The sequence below is a fragment of the Barbus barbus genome (assembly GCF_936440315.1).
Source record: "Barbus barbus genome assembly, chromosome: 9".
Lineage (NCBI taxonomy): Eukaryota > Metazoa > Chordata > Actinopteri > Cypriniformes > Cyprinidae > Barbus > Barbus barbus.
In genome coordinates, this window is record NC_136737.1 from 14,316,852 (window position 1) to 14,335,746 (window position 18,895).

General features: G+C 32.9%; 1 protein-coding gene across 1 annotated transcript in view; it reads left to right on the top strand.

The window, feature by feature from the left end:
• ell (elongation factor RNA polymerase II) overlaps positions 1-18,895 on the top strand; it is a 43,311-nt gene that overhangs the window by 14,363 nt on the left and 10,053 nt on the right. The window contains exons 2-6 of the mRNA XM_079426218.1: positions 425-469; positions 10,187-10,308; positions 15,586-15,749; positions 17,074-17,315; positions 17,749-17,873. Of these exons, the coding sequence (XP_079282344.1) occupies positions 425-469; positions 10,187-10,308; positions 15,586-15,749; positions 17,074-17,315; positions 17,749-17,873 (698 nt within the window). The remainder of the gene's footprint in view (positions 1-424; positions 470-10,186; positions 10,309-15,585; positions 15,750-17,073; positions 17,316-17,748; positions 17,874-18,895) is intronic.

The following is an 18,895-nucleotide window of genomic DNA, read 5'->3' on the forward strand; positions in this document are numbered from 1 at the left end:
TATAAATATTTTTACATTACTTATTAATTGATTAACAGTAATTATTTTAATATATAATTAAATTAGCATTTAGAATGAAGTAATTTTGATTACATTGGTTACATAAAATATTTTATATTTTACTATGTGTGTATATATATATATCTCACACACACAGTAACTTTACATTATGTAATATATATAAAGTATTTTACATTAATGATTTGAGAGAAACCGTAATATTTTAATCACTCTATATAAATTATTTATGCGTTACTTATGAATTAATTGATATATACCAGAATTTTAATTGTATTAAAGTTACGCTATTTATATTCATGATATAAATAAGTGTGTATATATACACAAGTAAATTTGGATTTGAATGCTGTTTAGTTTAGATTTTCATTTCTGATTAATGATTAATTTGTCTTGTTTTTTGCAGGGCCTGACTGCTAAACCACTAATAGGATTCACAGGAAACCAAGGGGTGAGTATGCAATTTTATTTTAAACTTTCTTTTTTTGTGGCTGTAAATCGCTTGAAACATTGATTGTCATGTTCCATCATGGAGCCACAGACCTTTTGTGAACCTGGGACTCTCCCCAGTTCTTGTGAAGTATCCTGGTTGTGTAGCTAATGCGCTGAGACTTGTGATGACTTACTGCTATACAGTCATCCATCGCAGTAACCACAATATCCTCTGCTCAGTTGCAAAATCAGCATCAAGTCACAGACGGCCATTAGTATGGATCTGCAGTGTGTTTTTGTCTCCACTTTGTATCTCTTTCTTGGACATAAGACAGGAAGTGCCTTAAGATCGTAGTCTGTTGCTGTGAACACATGCCCCACGCTGGCATTAGACATTTCCTCCTCTCTTGAGATCAGAACCCACATGCTTTTTTGTACATCTAGTTTTGGTTTTTCATGCACTCGAGCTCACCCCAGACCTGACAGTAAACAGCCCAATAAATGTTCATGTTGCTGTTATCTGCATCTCATGTTGAAGAATGTGGTTTGTCTGCCTCGGAGCCATTTAAACCTCTCCTGCGCGCACATCTTATGTAAACATGCAGAAACATGACTGCAATTATTACAAGCAACCAAACAAAACCACCATGTAATCTGATTTGGAGAGTTGACATTTATGGTGTATGTTTCCAAAACTTTCAGCCAGTAAAATGACAAATCTGTCATTTACTCACCTCATGTCTTTCAAAACGACGTTTATTTCTTTAGAGGAACAAAGAAGTTGGGCAGAATTTACAGAGTGCACCTTTATGAAATTCTGGCAATTATCAATGAAGCAGTTATTTTCATGTTTTGGCCGAAAATGATAAATGGCTCTTTTTTTCTAATTTTTTTTTTCTATGCTTTTGTCTAATTTAAATAAAACACTAAAAATAATAATTACAGAGAACACCATAAATGCAGAAAAATTACTGACGCATAATTTATTGGTAATGTATCGGTTATCAACACATTATAATAATATTATGTTTCACAATAAAAATTATAAATTTTTATTGTGAAACATAATATAATATTTTATTGTTAATGCATTTAATTTTGCATTTTTAAAATGTATTTGGCATAATATACGCATAATATCGGTAAAGTATCGGTTGTCAGCCAATGTTATAATAGTAATTCAATAATAATAATGTTTCACAATAATAATTTATGTAACTTTAGCATAATAAATGGTAATGCATAATGTATTGGTAATGCATCGTTTATCAGCTGATATTGTAATAATAATATTTTAAAAATTCATGGTGAAATACCAATAATGTATTTTTTTATTATTTAGCATAATACGCATAATATTTGTAGTGTATCAGTTATCAGTCGATATTATTATTATTATTATTATTATTATTATTATTATACTACTACTACTACTAATAATTTGAAAATAATTGTTTTGTGAAACAAATAATGCATGTAGTTTTGTAATTTAATTTATTTAGAAAAATAATATAGGAATGTAATATTTGCCATATCAGATATTGACTATATCATAAACTGTATTGATATCGATATTGCCCATAACTTTGGTGCATCCCTACTAATTTGCCTAGTTGTTAAAAAATAGGCACCATTTAAAAAATACCACAAAAGTAGTGACACGTGAGATCACAAACATATTTTATTGAATAATAATAAAAAGTAGTCGTAGTAGTATTTAGTCTAGTGGTTAATATATTTAGATAAAATAATATAGAATTTTAATGACATATGAAAATAATTATTGGCTCGTCAGCATTTATTTTAAAATTTTATAAGTGTATTTAATTTAATATTTTATGAATTATTTGTATAATTAAATCACTTATTATGCACAAATAATTTAAATGAAAAAAAAATCAATTTGATTTTATATTTAGTGATTCGTCGTTTTAGACAAAATAATAAAGAATTAGAATATTTGCCATATATCAGTTATTGGCCATAACCGTAAAATAATTATCATCTTATCGGTATCGCCATAATTTTATCTGCCAAAAGCTACACTGCGCATATATATATATATATATATATATATATATATATATATATATATATATATATATATATATATATATATATATATATATATATATATATATATATATATATATATATATATATATATATATATATATATATATATATATATATATATATATATTAATACATACACACACACACACACACACACAGTGGTACTAAATGGTCCCTGCGTCATAATACCACGGTACTGTTTTATTAGGGTCAGATGTGAGAGATTCTTGCTCCTCTGAGTTCTTCAGGGTGAGGCACCGTGCAGTGGTTCAACCAAATCGTCTTTGTCTAGAAGTGAACAGTTTCATCAGTAGGATTGACTATCACGTTGTATTTACTCTGACTCCTCAGAAACTGCACGTTCACACTCCGCCACACTTCACTGCGTCCACTTCACTGCGTCACGTGTGAGATAAGACTGCCTATTTGCTTGCTGGATTAAGGTTGTATTTCTCCATAGCTGTATCAGAGATTTTGTGACTCATTGTGAGCAGACAGATAGCAGGAGAAACCTTGAAATGCTTATTTGGCTGCAGCTAACCAGAAGGTCTGCAGAGACGCTGAACACTTACATGTGTTTGTCCTGCAGGCCCATCAGGCTGGTGCAATTGGTAACCAATCGCCTGGCTTGAAATTTGCACAGCTGCAACATTTGACCTTTGTCCAAAGGGCCGGTGCGTCCATGAGCCTTACATGGATGGCCTGGTCTTTCTGAATGAGGAAGGCAAAGCTCTTCTCCAGGGATGTTCTCCACATGCAGCGTTCTTACTGTGGACCAGAAAAAGCTCCAGTGAAGTCTCTCTCTCACTGCTAGAGATGAGCTGGTTTGTTGTACATTTTTAGCAGATTTTTTTTTTCCCAAACTTTTCTGAGAAAGTGACCATACAGTCAGTTTTCACAGAGTTCTGTATTTTATTTTTAAGAAACTTAATTTTAAAAATAGCTGTTCTTTTGAACTTTGTGTTCATCCAAGATTCCCCCAAAGAAGTATCTCAGTTTTCACAATGATATTAAGCAGCACAACTGTTTTGAACATTGATAATTTTACTTTATCAGCAAATCAGTATATTAGAATGATTTCTGAAGGATCGTGTGACACTGAAAGACTGAGGTAATGATGCTGAAAATACAGCTTTGCATCACAGAAATAAATTACATTAAGATATATTATTTTTTAATTTGCAATATTTAATGAGTACTGATTTTACTGCATTTTTAATCAAATGCAGCCTTTGTGAGACATAAGAGACTTAAACACACAAATTACTGAGCAGTAGTGTAAATTTAATAAAGTAATAAAATAAATAAAAGTTTAGTAATTTAAGTTTAATTTATAAAAATATAGATTTTTTTATGAAAAATAAATAAAATGGTAATAATACTTCACAATATTACTGTTTTTACTGCATTTTTAATCAAATAAATGCAACCTTGGTGAGCATAAGAGACTTAAAAACGTATTTATTTTTAGCTTCTGACGCCAGATTTGCAAACAGTAAGGTAAATTTAATTTTAAAGTAATAAGATTATTCAAATGTTTTGGTAATTGTTAATTTATAAAAATCTATGTAATGTTTTAATTAAAAGTAAATACAGTTGTAATACATTTAGCAATATTACTGTTTTTACTGCATTTTGTATCCAATAAATGCAGTCTTGGTGAACACACAACTTCAAAACAAAATAAACCTTTAAACAAATAATCACTTTTAAATGTAATCTTTAACAAATGAATATCCATATTTCATACTGTAGATTATGATGCCTGAAGTCACTTGTAACAATGACTAATTGTCATTTTATTCACTAATTGTTGTTGTCACAACTAATTTTAGACAATTATTTGCAATTTAATATTTGTAATGAATAAAATATGCATTCAATTATTTGTTATTTAAATGTTAACATTAACCATTTATCAGTTAGTAGTTACATTAATTCAAGATATCATGTGATCGGCTTAATTGTACAGGTGAGAATAGCCTGGGAATTACGTTTAAGATTTTTGACTCTTCTTAAATCACAGTTTGTTCCCCCGGTAGATTGAGGCAGTAGTTTTGACCTCTGTAATCCACTCCACGCTAAAAGTTACTAGCGCTGACTGTTAATCACACTTTGAAGTGCGTCATGTTTTTTGGCCTGTGACGCAAGCTCTTCCTTCGAGAGCGTTTCCTCTCTTCTGTGGGGCTTTTTCCTCTCTCAGCGCAGACATCTCAAAACTGAATGTCTCCATGTTTTCTGAATGAAGAAATTATGAATTGCAATTTTAAGGGCTAAAGCTGCTACGTTTCTGCCAAGGCGTGTAATAAAACGTAACAGAATAAAAGGTGTAGCTGCTGATATAAATCCTGATTGTGAGTGGCAGAGCTAATAGAGCCACCGTCTCTGCTTGTTGAATCTCTCATGTCGGAGTGTGAAGAGTGCTGCGTGAGCTGAGGGAGCCTCGGACACGGCCTGTTATTTATAGTTGGCCACCTGCAGGCCACACACATGTGAGGAACCTTAGGTAAACAGAGATGGAGCTTGGCAGACGTCAGCGGCGTTTGTGCGTATGTGAGAGAGACGGCACAGCGTGTCCTGCTGCTGTTCACTGGGCCTCTGCGGGGATCCTCCAGCGCTTAACCTGGGCCCCTTAAACACGCCGCCTCAGTCAGGGCCACTCGCCCCGTCTGCACCTCTGGCTCTGGTGCCAGCTGACCAACAGCTGTGGGGGTTGAAATTTTGTATTTAATATATAAAAGTATTTAGTATATAAATTTAGTTTTTCAAAAAAAAAAAAAAAAAAATATATATATATATATATATAGATAGATATAGATATATAGATATATATAGATATATACATACATACATACATACATACATACATACATACATACATACATACATACATACACACACACACACACACACACACACACACACACACACACACACACAGGTGGGTAGAGTACCCAAAAACTGTACTCAAGTAAAAGTACTTGAGTGTGTATATGTGTGTGTGTTAGGGCTGTATACCTTGGAGAACCTGGCGATACGATACATACCTCGATACACAGGTCACGATTCGATACGTACCTCGATACAGAGCTGTCTCGATACGATTTGATACGATTCAATAAAAATACATGGGCCAGAGCCAATTAGTTAATGCTGAACACATTTACTCAAACAGAACTCTGCATTTTTCTTCAATTTAATGAAGACAAAAGTGCATTATAACAAAGTGCATTTTGCTTAAATATTTGCAACTTTAAGTGCTCTGATTAATTGTACACAAATTGTATTAATCTGGAAATTACCACAAGTCAACATTTAACTTTCCAAGGGTACAGTCTGAGCTCACACAAGCACAAAATCTTCTTATTATTCTTAATTTCTTATTAAATCTTCTTATAATTCTTTTTTGTGACACCATGTACTGCCATAACATATTTCACTATGAAATCACTTAAATGCTACATCTTGCTTTAACATTTTCCATGAGTTTTTTGAAACTCGTGGGCGCCGCTGCGCCCCCTAATGGCTGGGCGGAGTATCGATACTAAGGGCTAGAATATCGATACTGTATCTTTTTTTATTATATCGGTATGTATCTAAGAATCGATATTGAGCACACCCCTAGTGTGTGTGTATATTTATTAGGGATGCTCCGATCAGGACTTTTGCAGCCGATACCGAGTACCGATTTCTTGTCATGGTGATCGGCCGATTCTGATGCTTCAAGCTTTATATAACATATGTAATAATGTTATATAAATAATCACAAAAATTATTCCTTATACAGTGAATTTTAATATTCCTTTAAAATGGTGTTTATGCATAACATGTGTATCAGGATACTCAATATAAGACAAAAATAAATGCAAACAAAATGTTTCTGATGCAACCCAAGGCAGAGATGGGACTTGACCTGAAATGACCCCAGACTTTACTCGACTCGAGGAAAAGGACTTGTGAATATTTAAAAGCAACTCGAGTCTTTTATCCTTAAATACTTGTATAACTGATTTTCAAAAGGCGGACCTCATCCGCACCCTGCCATCCATCCGGACCGCGAGCCGTAACAGCAGCACCATTTTAAGTGAGCAGCATGTCAGCAGCGGAGCGATTCACATAACAAGCGCTCAGGGTCGTTTATGGTAAATATCTTTCAGCGCTATATACTCTAGTATTTTTATCTAAAGCTAAACACGCTTTATTCGAGCCCTTTCAACTCTGTGCGCTTTCTCTCTCTCTCTCCCGACGTGCGTCGGCACCAAGTTCAAGAGCTGCCGCAGTTATTTTAACAACGACAGAAACATGGCGAGAGGCAAAATTATAGATTACTTTCACTAAAATACAGCAGCAAAAAAAAAAACAATGATGCAAATATAGTTATTTTTCTTACGATTCTATTTATCTATCTATTCTATAACCTACGACTCAAACCAGATGTAACAAGACGTTTCTGATCTACATTTAGCATCGTTAATCTGTAGGCTAAGTACATTTATTTATTTATATATATATATATATATATATGTATGTGTGTGTGTATATGTGTATATATATATGTGTGTATATATTTAAACACCAATATGGAGAAGTCTGATGTAACTTATAAGGTTTAATACTGTTCAATATAAGACTGAAGAGGAAAAAAGAAATAGAAACATTAAAACTACTGAAAGAACAAAACGGAGTAGTTTGATCACGGTTATCCACGGGCGCTGTGGATAATCCGCAGGTCGGGTAATAAAAAATGCATTCTGATTATTTGCGGGTGGGTCGCGGGTGGATAAAATAAATCACAAATGATGCAATATTAACTACATTTTTTTTTTTTTTAAATACATTTTTTCATTAGGCAGATGATTTCATTTGTGTGTGTGTGTGTGTGTGTTCGCCTGATCGGGAAGTTGCAGTGACAGAAACGGTGACATTCCAGATAAAGTTTAAAAGGAGTAAAGCCTCTGTTAATGCTATTGAGTAGGCTAATATGGCCAAAGATATATTGTTTTATAAATAAATGTTCATAGAGCAGCCGCGATCAGCTCCGGTGCCCGTGCTCTGCAGACACGTGCAGTGATGCGCAGATCAGCTCTAACGTCACTGAATCTGCTGTTAAAAATGAACCACCCATTCATCATATCATCATGCAAAACATACACGACATATAACAAATTTTTCATTGTTTCTCGAAACGTCATAGCATTTCCACACTGGCGATGACTTGCAGCATATGTCCCCACGTATCATATATACGTTGTCACGCGTTGACATCATGAACTTGCGATCGGTTCGTGAGATCGGCCAAATGTATGAGTACCGATTGAGTCATAAATATATATATGGGATGCTCCAATCGCTCGGCCGGAGATCGGTGTATATATATAATTTAATAAATTGGTATGATTTAATTGATAAAACTGAATTGAATTTAATTGAATTTTTAACAATAATAGAAATAAATACTTTTAAAAATATTTAAACTTATAGCATTGTTGGTTATTATTTGAATAAGTTTTTTTTTATATTGATAAAACTGATTTTTAGAATAAGAATAATGCTGATAACAATACTATACTTTTGTTTCAATGTGTTATTGTCTGTATAAGTTCTTTTAAATTGTGTATATTTTTATATTAATATATGAATTTATTGTAAATTCAGTGATAAATGATACTTTAACGTAATAATAATAATAATAATAATAAATATTATTATTATGGTATTACTTACAACTACATTTAAATCATGTTGTTGTTGTTATTATTATTATTATTATTATTATTATTATTATTATTATTATTATTATTAGTAACATAAATTCAATTGAGTTTAATAACCAATTCTTGTAATAGTAATAATAATTCTAATAATAATTTAATGTAATATATTTTTAATATTTTAATTATATAAAATGTTATGTTATTATAATTTATTTATTATTAATAGTAGTAGTGTTAATTGAAATTATATCATCATCAATAATAATAATAATTTATGTAGTTCTTAAATGTTATGGTTGTATCAAATTGTTATTTTTATACTTTAAATATTTTAATTATATAAAATGTTCTTCTTATTATTGTTGTTAATAGTATGTTCATTTAAATCGTGCACAATGTAAATTATCAATAAATAATTTTTTGATAACTGATGCTCTTATGTAGTAATATTTTATATAATGTTTATATAATCTGTTGCAATTATATCAAATTTTGTTATTTTGGTTAGTGTATAATTATGTACATTAAGATTTTAAATAATAAAAACGGTCATGCTTAAAATATTTAAAAAATGAAATTGTTACTTGTGCAGTTTTTCAAATGTGAATAATTATGTAAATGTAAAACATAAGTGACAGAAAATTATATTATTATTATATTCACAATTATTCTATTAATTGTATTTAATTAATACACTTTAAATTAGTTTATCATCACAATAATAGTTTTTCCCCCCTATGTTAAAGGTATGTTTTAGAGTTTAAGGAGATGTGCAGCTGCTGCTGGCATAATGATGTCTACAGTACTGGAGCTCACACATCTGTACGAGTTCACAGTTCTCTTGTTCCTGCTTGGGATGCAGTGAATATTACATTTTTTCATTTATTTAACAAGGCTGACAGAGTTGCGAGTCTCAGGAAAGTGCTGTAAATGATTGGCCGTGCTTTCAGCTCTGCATGTGTGCGTGACAGCTGCTGCTGCCACTCAGTTGATGGCTGTAATTTGTCTCACAACGCCGAGCCTGAGGTGCGTTTGTTTGCTGCCTTCTCAGGTGTGCTGCTGAAACACCTGTGCGGCGGCTGTGGGAGCCGGATGTTGGTCTGTGTGCTTGCACATTAAGGAGATTACAGAAGGCCCCTGAGGGCCACAAACCGCAATTGTCTAAAGTGGTCAAGTGGAGCGCTTTTAAAAGATGATCCATTTGCAGTTTGGTCACTGTAGAAAAACTCATTTGATTGAAGTGAAAATCACGTACAGTCTTCCATGATCTCAAACCAGCTGTTATTCATTTTAATATATATATATATATATATATATATATATATATATATATACATGCATACATGCATACATGCATACATGCATACATGCATACATGCATACATGCATACATACATGTTGATTTGTTTTGACTTGTATTTAGATTTTAGTCATGTATACATTTGAGATTTGTTGTGATTTTATATACTTTAGTTTATTCATTCATTTTGATTTGTATTTAGATTTAATCTTTTATATTCATAGAATTTATTTTGACCTATTTTTTTTTTATTAAAAAAAAAAAATATATATATATATATATATATATATATATATATATATATATATATATATATATATATATATATATATATATATATATATATATATATATATATATATATATATATATATATATATATATATATATATAGTTTTAATTGTATATATTTTAGTTTATTCATTTTGTTTTGTATTTGCAGATCTATATTTTATTCATTCATATTTAGATTTAAAATATTTTATTTTTATTTATTTTGACGTATTTATATTTTTATTTGTCTTTATACAAAACAATACAGGTAAATCTGTGTAAACCATTTTGTACTAAGCAGCTGCTTTTAACAGGCGATCCTCTCTTGTCTGTCTCTGTGCTTATATTGGCTGTTCTTCTGCTCTGTCAACAGAAAATCTCAATACCGCAGTCAGAGAATCCAAATGAGCTGCGAACATTTACGTTCTACCTGTCCAATGTAGGGAAGGACAATCCCCAGGGCAGCTTCGACTGCATTCAGCAGTATATTACAAGGTAAGAAGGAAAATTAAAGCACTTGATTTATTTAGACAGATTCACGACCGTCTCAAGCTACTGTAACGACTTCTGTACAAGTGTGTTTGTATTTGCAGAGGAAATGTTGCCATGAAAACAGTTGATCTGATGTTCGAGTGTTAAAAACTCTTTGTGATTGTATCCATGGCATCATTACGAGCGCCATCTGTTCCTTTCTCAGTTCCCGCTACTGGACGAACACCAGAACAGAGAGAATAAATTGAATTTGGCCAATTGTCCTACCAAATGAGGAAGAAACAAGAAATCCAAATGCAGACTTGCTGTTAATGTCTTCAAATGTTCGCAAGAAGACCGAAGGGTCAGCAGAAGTTCAGGCCTAACGTTTCCTTGTGAACTCTGTGATTCCCTTACAGTAGTTGTATCTCAAGCCACAATCTTTATTCAACATTAGTGAGATGAAAGACACTGTTGTTAAATCTTGTTTTGAAACTAAAAATGTTACGCAATTACTGCTCCCTTTCTGTTGAATTGGCCTTTTGTTGTAGATCTGTGTTAATGTTTCACTGGCTTTCTCGTGTAATTAGTCCAACTTTTCACTCTCTTCAGCTTGTTGCGCCTCATAATTTGCTACTTTGTCATTTAGCTGGCGCTTGCACCTAATGAAAGTACACTTATTACAGGGACAGTCTGGGGTTAAGTGCTTGCGTTGGAGATCGTTGTACGATGACGATAAAGATGGTGGATCACACTTTAGGGCGTTGATCTTACAGCTGCCGGCCTGTATATCTTTAACAACCAATTAATTATACAACTCCAATATATTGTGGGCAATATGACCAAAATCTTATCACGATATGGGTCATTTTATTTCAAAGTAACACACACATATATGTGTGTGTGTGTGTGTGTGTGTGTGTGTGTGTATGTATATATATGACGATCTTTGATATCAAAAATTGATACCATACAAGTTTCATAATTCTCGTCACCAGTGTCAATATCACAAACTAATACTAGCCTAAAATAAAAAGCTCACTGAAGACAAATAGTCAGCGATTTTAAGAGAATAAGAAACCAGTTACAAGCAATAGAACTAAAAAAAAAAAACTACAGTAGAACAAATAAGAAATGCTACATACATTGTATAAATCCAACTTGTAATCAAATGTATCAAAACACTGCATATTCTTCACTATGAATTTAATTTGAAGAGGAAATGTATATTAAAGTTACAAAAGTGATTTAGTCGAGCAGTGAGAGATTTTTCTCTTTTGTTGTTTGATTAACATGAATGACAGACAGCAGGAATATTAGACTGCTGTCACTTTAAGAGCTGCATGGATCAAATGTTACATGTTTTCTTTCTCAGCTGTTTGCTTTCACTTAAGAACTAAGTTACGGTGTTTATGAGGATACTTGCAAAGGTGGGCATTTTGACACGTGTACGTGTGTGTATTTAACTGTTTGAGGTTTATAAAGCAGCAAAAATAACTCTTTACATGCGCCTCTCTGACAGTGCTCAGAAACAGTCTCTCAGACAGCATGCGCATATAGTGAAATAAGTTCGCTTACGCTGCTGATTGCATTTCAGCAGCTTAAAATCACTTGTTTTTAAACCACAATGCTAAAAATCTCCAATTGATAGTCCACAATCTCTACCAGTATATCGCCCATCTCTATGCGAGATGTCAGTTTGGTTTGGTTTATCAGGTCAACTAGTGAGTTTGATTTATTCATTTTTATTAAAAGAATTCATTGGCTTTTTAAACTATAATCTAATATAAAAAATACATTTATCATTTGTGTATAAATTTACAGTACTGTTCAAAAGTTTGGGGTGGATACAAATAAATTTTTGTATTTTTTTTGAAAACTTATGCTCACCAAGACTGCATTTATTTGATCAAAAATATAGTAAAACGGATATAAATTGTAAAATAATATTACACGTTAAAAATACCTTTTCTATTTGAATATATTTTAAAATGAAATTTATTCCTAATGATTCAAAGCTGAATTTTCGGAAGTCACGTGATCCTTCAAAAATCATTCTAATGTGATTTTTCTTGTTCTTCCCCTCTTGGGGGAAGTCGTGGCCTAATGGTTAGAGAGTCAGACTTGTAATCCAAAGGTTGCGGGTTCGAGTCCCCGGCCGGCAGGGATTGTAGGTGGGGGGAGTGAATGTACAGCGCTCTCTCCACCCTCAATACCACGACTGAGGTGCCCTTGAGCAAGGCACCGAACCCCCAATTGCTCCCCGGGCGCCGCAGCATGGCTGCCCACTGCTCCGGGTGTTTGTTCACGGTGTGTGTGTGTGTGTGTGTGCATTTGTTCACTACTCACTGCTGTGTGTGTGCACTTGGATGGGTTAAACGCAGAGCACCAATTTCGAGTATGGGTCACCATACTTGACAATACGTCACGACTTTACTTTTCTTATTTTTTTTTCTCAATGTTGAAAACAGTTGTGCTGCGTAATAGTTTTGTGGAAACCATGATTATTTATTTCAGGATACTTTGAATAGACAGTTTAAAAGAACATTTATTTGAAATAGAAATATTTTGTAACATTATAAATGTCTTTGTCACTTTTGGTCAGTTTAATGCATCCTTGCTGAATAAGTATTAATTTCCTAAAAAATACTTTTTTTTTTTTTTTTTTTTTTTTTTTTTATTAGTATTACTAACTTCAAACTTTTGAATGGTAATGTAAATTTATAAGATTAAAGTGGATAAATATAACTTCGGAAAATAATTTGTTTTATCTCCACTGTTTCCATTTTATTAACTTACAATATTTTTGAATGCACATTTCATATTTTTAATTAAATTTTGAAGTTAAAAAAAATACAACAATTCATTAGTTGACCTTAAAAAACAAATGTATATTGGTAGAAATGTCAATATATTTTTTATATATAGTGCATGTAAATTTTTTTGTTTTATATAAAAAAAAAAAAAAAAAAAAAAAAAAAAATTATCTATAATGAATTACTTCAAATGAAAAAACAGGATCCACACTCACTTATAAACTTAATCATGATTATACAAAAAGCACAAATGTATCCTCGGGAATAGTGTTGTCACGATACTGGAATTTCTAACTTCGATACGATACCTTGAAAAATATCGATATTCGATACCATTTTCGATACCACGGTGAAAAAAACTGCCACAATATTAAGGGGGTAATTTTTTTTTAATTTAAAGATAAATGTAACAAGTCGAGAACATGCGGTATATTTTACATGAACAAAAAAATGTCTTGAGGCACTGCATTTGTTGATTTATTAATCTTTTATTAATCTTAGTTAAATGTTAATTGAAACTAACGTTTACTAATACATGTACTAATTAAAATCCAAAGTTCTATTTGTTGATATTCTCATTTGCTTCATAACCAAAATATTTCCAGATATAGGGCCCTATGAAATCCGTTTTATTTTTTTCTACATTCAATTTTTTATTTTTCTGGACTTTTTTTTTTTTTTTTTTTTTTTAAATGGTCAAATTAAATGCTATTAATCTAAAAGCATGTCTAATTCATTAAAATCATGAAAATTATACAATTTAACATTTAATTTATTAAAAGTGTAACAAAAATGACACGTTTAGGGCCGTATGAAATGTTTTATTTTTTTCTCACCTTATGTTTTATTGTTACCAAATTCTGTGTTTTAGCATGTCTACTATTTGAATGCATACAAACAATTTGTATTTATTCTTACAGTAGCCTTATGAAATGTGTCTTCCCCCTCAGAAATTCTGTATTGTGTATTTAAATTTGACTGGATATCAGATGAAGGCATAAAACAATTTTAATTAATTTATATTTGAATTAATGAAAATTAAACATTTACATTTTTGCCAAATGAAGGGGATTTACTATTAAAATTAAAATATTTTGTGATTATTTCTTAAAAAAATTAACAGCAGTAGTAAGTAGTAGTATTATGTACATTCTACTAAATAATAGTAATATAGCCTATTTCTGGCACACGGTCTTTAATAGGCTGTTAAACCGAACTTTTATTTTGACGGGTTGCCGTGAATACTTCTAAAGTTCTGTGTGTGTATGATATGATGCTAGTTTTACTCAAATTAAATGGTAAAATGCTGGTAAAGTGCCTTTCAGATCAGTTCTGGAGATATTGTTTATGTATTTATGTCCTCATTGAGACGGCAGACGCTGAAATCACCGCGAGCGCCACATTAGTAAACACAACCGCACGTGCAGCACATTCACACAGAGACGCGCAGAACATGCAGGATTCATATTTAAATCCACTTTTGCAGCTTAATATTTACAGATACTAGTCCATATCGCGATTTGATTTAAGTGTAATGACCTACTTTTGATTAATTCATCCAAACTTTGACAAATTCCGTGACATTCCGCGTTAAACTGTAAATTCCGTTTTTATGACTGGATTCCGTGGCGTTCTCTGCATCGCGGAGATCATAGATCCCTACAGATAGCGCTCCTGCTGTGTTCTTTAACAACCAGAGCAGTCATCTTTCTATTCACTTCACTTTTGCTATTTAACCAGAGCGAAGGAGACGAGTGCGGTCACGTGTGGTGCTTGTCCACGCGCCTTTGGAGAGAAGTGAAAGTGACAGCTCGGCTAGTATCGATACTTCGGGAAATTAATATTGGTACCGTTCAGATATTTCAGTATCGATATTTATCGAAATATCGATATTTTTGACAACACTACTCGGGATCATATATATTTGATCCTGATGATCCATTTGTGCTTTTTGTATAATATAAAAAACAAAAACAAAAAACAACGTTTATAAGTGAGAGCGGATCAGTTGTTTTTTTCACTTTAAATAATTAGAATTTTACGGCTCTAAGCACCTTAAATATTGGTTGAGTGTAGTATTTTTGCCTATTCTGTGATTCTTTTTTTTTTTTTTTTTTTTTTTTTTTTTTTAAATAAAATGTAGTTATTTAGCTCCAAGAAACATGACTGGTGGACATGATCCTAAACCAGCTAAACTATTACAGAACTTCCTTCCGACTAGTTCAGAAAACCTGCCAACTTGCCTATATTGCAGATAAGTTGTTTTGCACAGGCACGGTGGGAAAACACTATGTGCCTTGACTGTGATCAGATGTTTTGACTCCCAGTATTTCCAGGCTTAGAGCAAACAGCTCAGAGGCGGTTGGCAGGGTTTCAAGGTGTATGAGCGGGCTGTAAGAAACCTCTCTACAGGTTAGGATAACTGGTGAGAAGGTGGTGTAGTCGGTGGCATTCGGGGTGTCTGACAGGCTTTGTCTCTATCCAGTGAAGGGAGCATACAGCTGGACTGCCTGGGAGGGATCCAGGACAAAATCACGGTATGCGCCACAGACGACTCCTACCAGAAAGCCAGGCAAAGCATGGCTCAGGCTGAGGAGGAAACCCGCAGCCGTGGAGCCATCGTCATCAAGCCCGGCGGGAGATACGTGGGTAGGTTTGATGCTTCTCTGGTCCCCACGCTCCTTGAACGGAAGAACCTCGTTTTGGCCGTCAGCTGGTCAAAATCTGATCTGTTTACACACAGTGCGCATAGACAGGTGGAAGGGGGCGATTAGAGCCAGTGCCTCCACATGTCTGGAACTGCAGTGTGCTACATAATTTATGAAGCTGTCTGTTCCGGTGCTCACTGATGAGACGCCTAAAATACTATGCGGAGAAGTCTGCTAACTCGCACAAAACTATCATTACCAAACACTAGCGTTGACCAAAGACATTTAATGAGCAAAATCAATCAACATTCCCACTGATCCGCAATGCTAAGCCACGACATGGGCTGTGCAAAAAAAAAAGTGGCTCTAAGTTTGTGAATTTAATATTTAAATTATATAACACTTCAGAGAATATATCTATTAAATATTAAGTTTTTAATGTAAAAATATAGGTATTTATAATTAGTGATGATATGGTTATTTATAATAGTTATTTATAAACTATTTTTAAAAATGTATACTTTTTAAAATAGTTTTTAGATTACAAATTAAATTACATTTATCACTAATTATAAATACCGTTTTATTTCAAATATATAAAGATTATATGCTTGGGGGAAATTTTTTGTTTTTTTTTATACAGATTTAAGAATTTTGGATTTGGGCCAAATTCATTGGTTTTAACAAACTATATTTTAAAAATAATTTCAAATATATAAATAAGTCTCTCACTACTGCTGAATGTGGCCCAAATCCATTTATTCTTCAAGTATGAATAAACGAATTATGCGTATTCGTTTGTAATAAACAGATTTTACATTTTTATTAAATATTTTAATAACATATTTTACATGCAATGTAAACATGTAAGACTAATTAAACATTTAATGCCACGGTGTGCGCACATTTATTAGCTTAATTGTCTTTGCTATGTTTGTATTGGTAGTTATTACTTGGCTATTTTGTACCTGTAAGATTAAAGGTCCTAGCACACGGAGTCTGATATTTTCGTGTGTGCATTTAATTTTTTTCTATTCCTCATCCTTGCCTATCAAAATGCATGCTACGGATGCGAAAAGGCAGAAAATCGAACCTGGCCCATGTGTTTTTTGTTTTTTTAATTGACGGATGAAAGTTTCGGAGGCAGTGTGTAAACGTGATTGACACAATGTGAGGTCGTATTTATTTTTCATCGTGCAAAAATTTCAGACTCTTAAGTGACTACACGTGCAGTGATTATTTGTTCATTTAACATTTAATCAAACGTCTTTTTGACCATTACATAACCAGTTTTTTTGGGGGGTTTTTTCCCCTTGGCTGTTCAGGTAAGCGTGTACAAATCAGGAAGCCGATAACGGGTGTGTCGGATGTGGCACCGTCGCGACGGACTTCACGGCCGGTCATCATCTCCAGCAGTCAGAAGAAGAGCCCGCCGCGGCCGCTGAGGGAACGGCTGGTGCATTTACTGGCCCTAAAACCCTACCGCAAACCCGAACTCCTGGTGCGGCTCACCAAGGACGGCCTGTCTCCTCAGGACAAGGAGACGCTGGACAGCCTCCTGCAACAGGTTCAGAAGCAGTGCTAATAACACTGTGTGATAACTTTGTTCAGTTACATACAGATGCGCACATATACATACTGCATACTGTAAATATAGCGCATGTATCCTATTCTGAGCATAGCCAGAGCAACCAAGAACCTCTTTCAAAGTTATGGTTTTGGTTTATGACTCATTTAATTTGTTTGACCCATTCAAAGTCATGTTTTTGAACTCTACTTAGACATAATGGATCAACCTAGACACATTTGTCATTACATAGACAAACAAGCTTAGCCCTGCGTAAAGCTGGAGCATATAACACACAGGCTGTCAGCACGCTGTTGTAGTGTCGTTTGTTTTTCTGCACTGGTGTTGAATGGTAACGCTTGTACTCTTATTTTTAGAAAGCCAAAGACTTAAGCCGCCTCTTATTTTGCTGTGTTTTTCTGGCCGGGTGTAGGTGGCAAACCTGAACAGTAAGGACAACACCTTCACATTGAAGGATTGTTTGTTTAAGGAAGTTCAGAAAGACTGGCCTGGTTATACTGAGGTGGACCAGCAGATTCTGAAGAGAATTCTTGTACGGTAAGCTTCACATTTACAGTGAATTTCGTCTTCTTTAGTTTTCTTTGGAATTTATTTAAGTGTTTTATAATTATTATTATTTTAAGTGATTTGAATTTAGTTTTTAATTTTATTTTCAGTGATTTTTATTTGCACGTTTTATTTTATACATGTACTTTTTCTTTTTGCTTTGAATTTATGTAGCTGGGTGTTCATTTTGTTTTTTTTTTTATTTTAATTTGTTTTTATTGTATTGAATTTTATGTAATTAGGTAGTGTTTTCAGCTTTTTTTATTTTTATTTACTTATTTTTTTTAAAAAAAATTTATTCCTACTCCTAATGTATTGTTTATCCCTTGGTATTAATTTATGAAACTAAGTGGTATTTTGTTTTTGTTTTAAGTATTTTAAATTTGTTTTTATTTAAATTTTTTTATTTTGACTCCTAATGTAATTTTTTTTTCTGCTTTATTTTATTTAAAAGATTATTTTATTTTGTGGTGATGTTTTATTTTGGCTATTATTTATTCATGTACATTATGCAGTAAAGGACTCTTTTGCCTATAACTGAAATGTTTAATTATGTAATTATTATATTTTAATTAAATTATAGGGCATTTAAATCAAATTCTTCACATATTTCAATTTGTTTTATCAAACGAAGGTGGTACTTCAAGCTTGAATTGCACCAATGGTAGGTATATATGTTATATACCAATATGCTCCCTTCTATGGAAAAGTAATTTTTTTTAAATGTGAAGTGATGAGTATTCATTCTGTCATTCAGTAGTGTTTTGCATAACACAATTTATACAATTTGATGCTGGTATATTGTGCACCAGTTGGTCAGAATACTTCCAAGATCCTTTATTTACCCACGGTAGTAGTTGTACAGCTGCATTCACCCTTGTTCTCTGAGCTCTTTGGCTCTAGATGGAGAAGTCTGGGTTCCCATGAAATCTGGTGGTGGAAGACTGTCCCTTGGAAGCTAAATTTAGAGAGGCTGTGCTGTGTGCTAGCCTGGCGAGAACATGGTGTTGTGA